We start from the raw sequence: 3138 nt of genomic DNA on the forward strand, positions 1-3138 counted from the left end.
CTAAAAAGACCTAGTAGCCGTGTTAATCCCACCAATTAAGTGTATTGCATGATCAAATAGCCACGTGTTTCAGATTACTCCTTATCTCCCTCCCTCTTTCTCCATTGCCTCCACCAGGGAACACACACATATTCTCTCTCACTCTCCTTCTCTCTCTCTCTCTCTCTCTCTCTCGTTCTCTGTCTGTCTGTTTGTCTTTATCATATACACACGCACACACACAGGGTTGATGACCAAGTGACACCTGTGTCCACGGCACCAGTTTATCTGGTTTACTCTGATGCTACCCTCTAAATATCATCTGCCCCTACAGCCTCAATTGATCCATATCTAAAAAAAAAAAAAAAAAATGTAATTACTACAAATAATCCGTGATATCTCCCCTGTTTTGAATTCGGATATTTCTGGAACCACCCCAATATTCTGAGTATTCAGTTTTCCACAACTTATTAGTGCACATTACAATTTATATTAGGCAATTATTGTAAATTACCCATCTAACTTTAGAAACCCTTTCATATAATTTTCAACTATGAATAACATGTTAACATTGCAAGTCTTATATGCATATAACTTATGCTACAAGAATTGTTCATACATTACGAAGGACAAAAAGAAACGTACCGTAACCTCTTCTTGATCCTGGTCATAATCATAATAATCTTGACTTGTGTCAATCGCAAGGTTTGTGTAAAGGAATGCTGAATACGCGAACAAGACAGATAATCCAAACAAGTGCATTTTAGAAAAATGTAAGAATCCGGGGATACGCCGGGCTGTTTAGTCTCCTCTGTCCTCTACACGATTTGTTGTTCTGTCGCACTTTCTCAAATGCCCGTTCTCCCAAACATAAAAATAGGCATCACTTTATCCAAGACTTCAGGCAGAAGATAACCAGAAGAGGCATTCGGGAAAGTGATGATATTTGTTGATGAAAATCTTCTTCCTTAATAATATCTAAGAACGTTCCCTTTCAGGTACCTGCTTGCTTGCTTGCTTCAAACTTCCAAAACACCAGACATCCAGTGAGCGCAAAGTTTAGACAGCGTGAAAGTGCACAGAGGGAGGAATGGCATGTTTAATACAATTTCACGGTGTCACTGGACTCGTTCTCCTCCCCCTCCACTTCTTTTTTTCTCCAACTCTGTCTGTTCTGAAAGAGTTGCCGCTTCTTACTATTTATACAATGTGGTACGCTTCAAATGACAAGTAGGCTAGGGGTTGGGCGCGCACCTCCACTGGAGATGTGGGATGCACTCTCGCGCAACAGACACTGTGTATTTGATATTTACACTGATATCTGAATATCTATCTATCTTAAAGGAGGTCAAACATGTTTAGACTTACACATAAAGCCTACATGACTGCTATTATTTAGTCTCTTAACGTTGTTTTTTTTTTGGCGATGTATCTGGTGGACTGATATATATCTACCAGATATTTTACGGCAGCAACCCAGCATGATAATCTGGTTTGGTTTATGTCACATCCAGCTTAATTTGGTGTTAATGATTTACTTCAATCAAACGTGTTATGTGCTCGATGATATAACTGTAATGGTTCATCCCGATAACAAAAAGTGTATTGTTCTTGGATGTCAGGTCCTTGAACAGAGATTCAGCGGGTAAATAAGTCATTTGGAGTGCTCCTGTCCACAGGGGGTCTCTCTGCAGCCTCAATCTTCAAGTTCACCAAGGGTTTTTCTAATGCTTAGGAATGCAAGTCACACTAGGGGTTTTCTTGCCATCATTCTGCTGCTGTTTGCGTCTGAGACTGAACTTAATTTGTGTGAAGAAGAGGCATAATAGTAATAGGACTTGCCCTCAAATGCTGTCACTCAGTTGAGTTTCTTTTAAGGATGCGAGGAGCTAATCAGTGTGAAGAAAGCTGCTAAAATTCTTAATTGGTTTTTCATGGCGCTGTTGGTGCCTATTCAGGTGCCGTGCCAGCAGAAATATCACAGTTGAGGGAAGCCTTCTTGTCTGCACTCTTGAACAGATTATCATTTTCAATCTATTCTGTTCCCTGAACTTGGAGACTTCACTTGATGTCTGGCAAGTACTCTGATATAATGCTTTAAGTCGTGAGTCTTCCAATGAGTTTTGACACTGTTAATCTAGATGTGTGACAGCCAGCAATAGAGAAATCTTTTTGAATGTCTTTCAATCAGATATAATTGATAAGCAGACATATGCCTGGCGAACTGAAATATCATGACAAGCGCTGCCTTGATGCTGCGCTATTCTGAGATGAGCATTTAGCATGTGAATAGTTTTCAGCAATTCTATGTGCCACTTTTGACTGCTGGGTCAGAGTTCAGAGTGGTGTTTCTGGCTTTAACGGGGGTCGTCTTTGTTTTGACATTTTCAATCGCATTACTTACACAGGAAGAAAGGTCATAACATTGTTCTACTGGGTCTAGTATTAAAGCAAAACTTTCGACCCATTCGCTGATCATAAACTTGATAGGCCTACTCTCTTTATTTACTTTTACTCTTTGTCATGAAATGGGAAACATAAACCACAAGCCATCAATTCGACGTTATGCTTTGCATTTTGATTTTCCCTTTGGGAAGTAATGTGATTTCTGAGGCTTTTTTCAGACGGGGGGTAAATTGGTTGACTAGCTCATTGCTTTCGGATGTCAAACAATGTTTGGTCAGCTGAATAAATGATGAATTTCCTCTTCACAAATGTGAAGGAATGTGTAGGACTTTAGCCAGATAGTTAAAATCGCGAATGCTCCGCCTCGTATGTTCAACTGACTTCATATTCAAGCACTCATTCATGCACATATTAACAAGAGAGAAGATTCCAGCATGGCATATGCAGTGCACTGCGTGTCCTTCTGTAACCTCTGCATGTCGCCTGCTGTTGATACTACACAACTGTTTTGCTGTTGCTGTTTCTGTTTATAGCAGTCACTCCCTCATATTTTCTCTGACTTCCTTATTCTTTAACATGCCCTTTTATAGATGCCGACAGTTTTATAACATTTGTGACTTTGATGAACAGGGCCTTTTGCATTTCCTCCAGATATGCCTGGACTGTCAAAAAGGGCTCATTTTGTTTTTGTTCAGGAGGGACACCATGTTGGCTTTGATCTCAGAATGGCTGTTGAAGTCCACCTGGCATCCA

At 40.2% G+C, this 3138-nt stretch overlaps 1 protein-coding gene across 1 annotated transcript in view; it reads right to left on the reverse strand.

Moving 5' to 3' along the window:
- Window positions 1-741, reverse strand: part of vegfc (vascular endothelial growth factor c) — a gene marked incomplete at its 5' end in the record, with an annotated part of 32432 nt that extends 31691 nt beyond the window's left edge. Inside the window, one exon of the mRNA XM_080836748.1 lies at window positions 625-741. Coding sequence (XP_080692874.1) covers window positions 625-741 — 117 coding nt within the window. The remainder of the gene's footprint in view (window positions 1-624) is intronic.
- Window positions 742-3138: the final 2397 nt, after the last annotated feature.

Source organism: Sprattus sprattus (assembly GCF_963457725.1).
Source record: "Sprattus sprattus genome assembly, chromosome: 4".
NCBI lineage: Eukaryota > Metazoa > Chordata > Actinopteri > Clupeiformes > Clupeidae > Sprattus > Sprattus sprattus.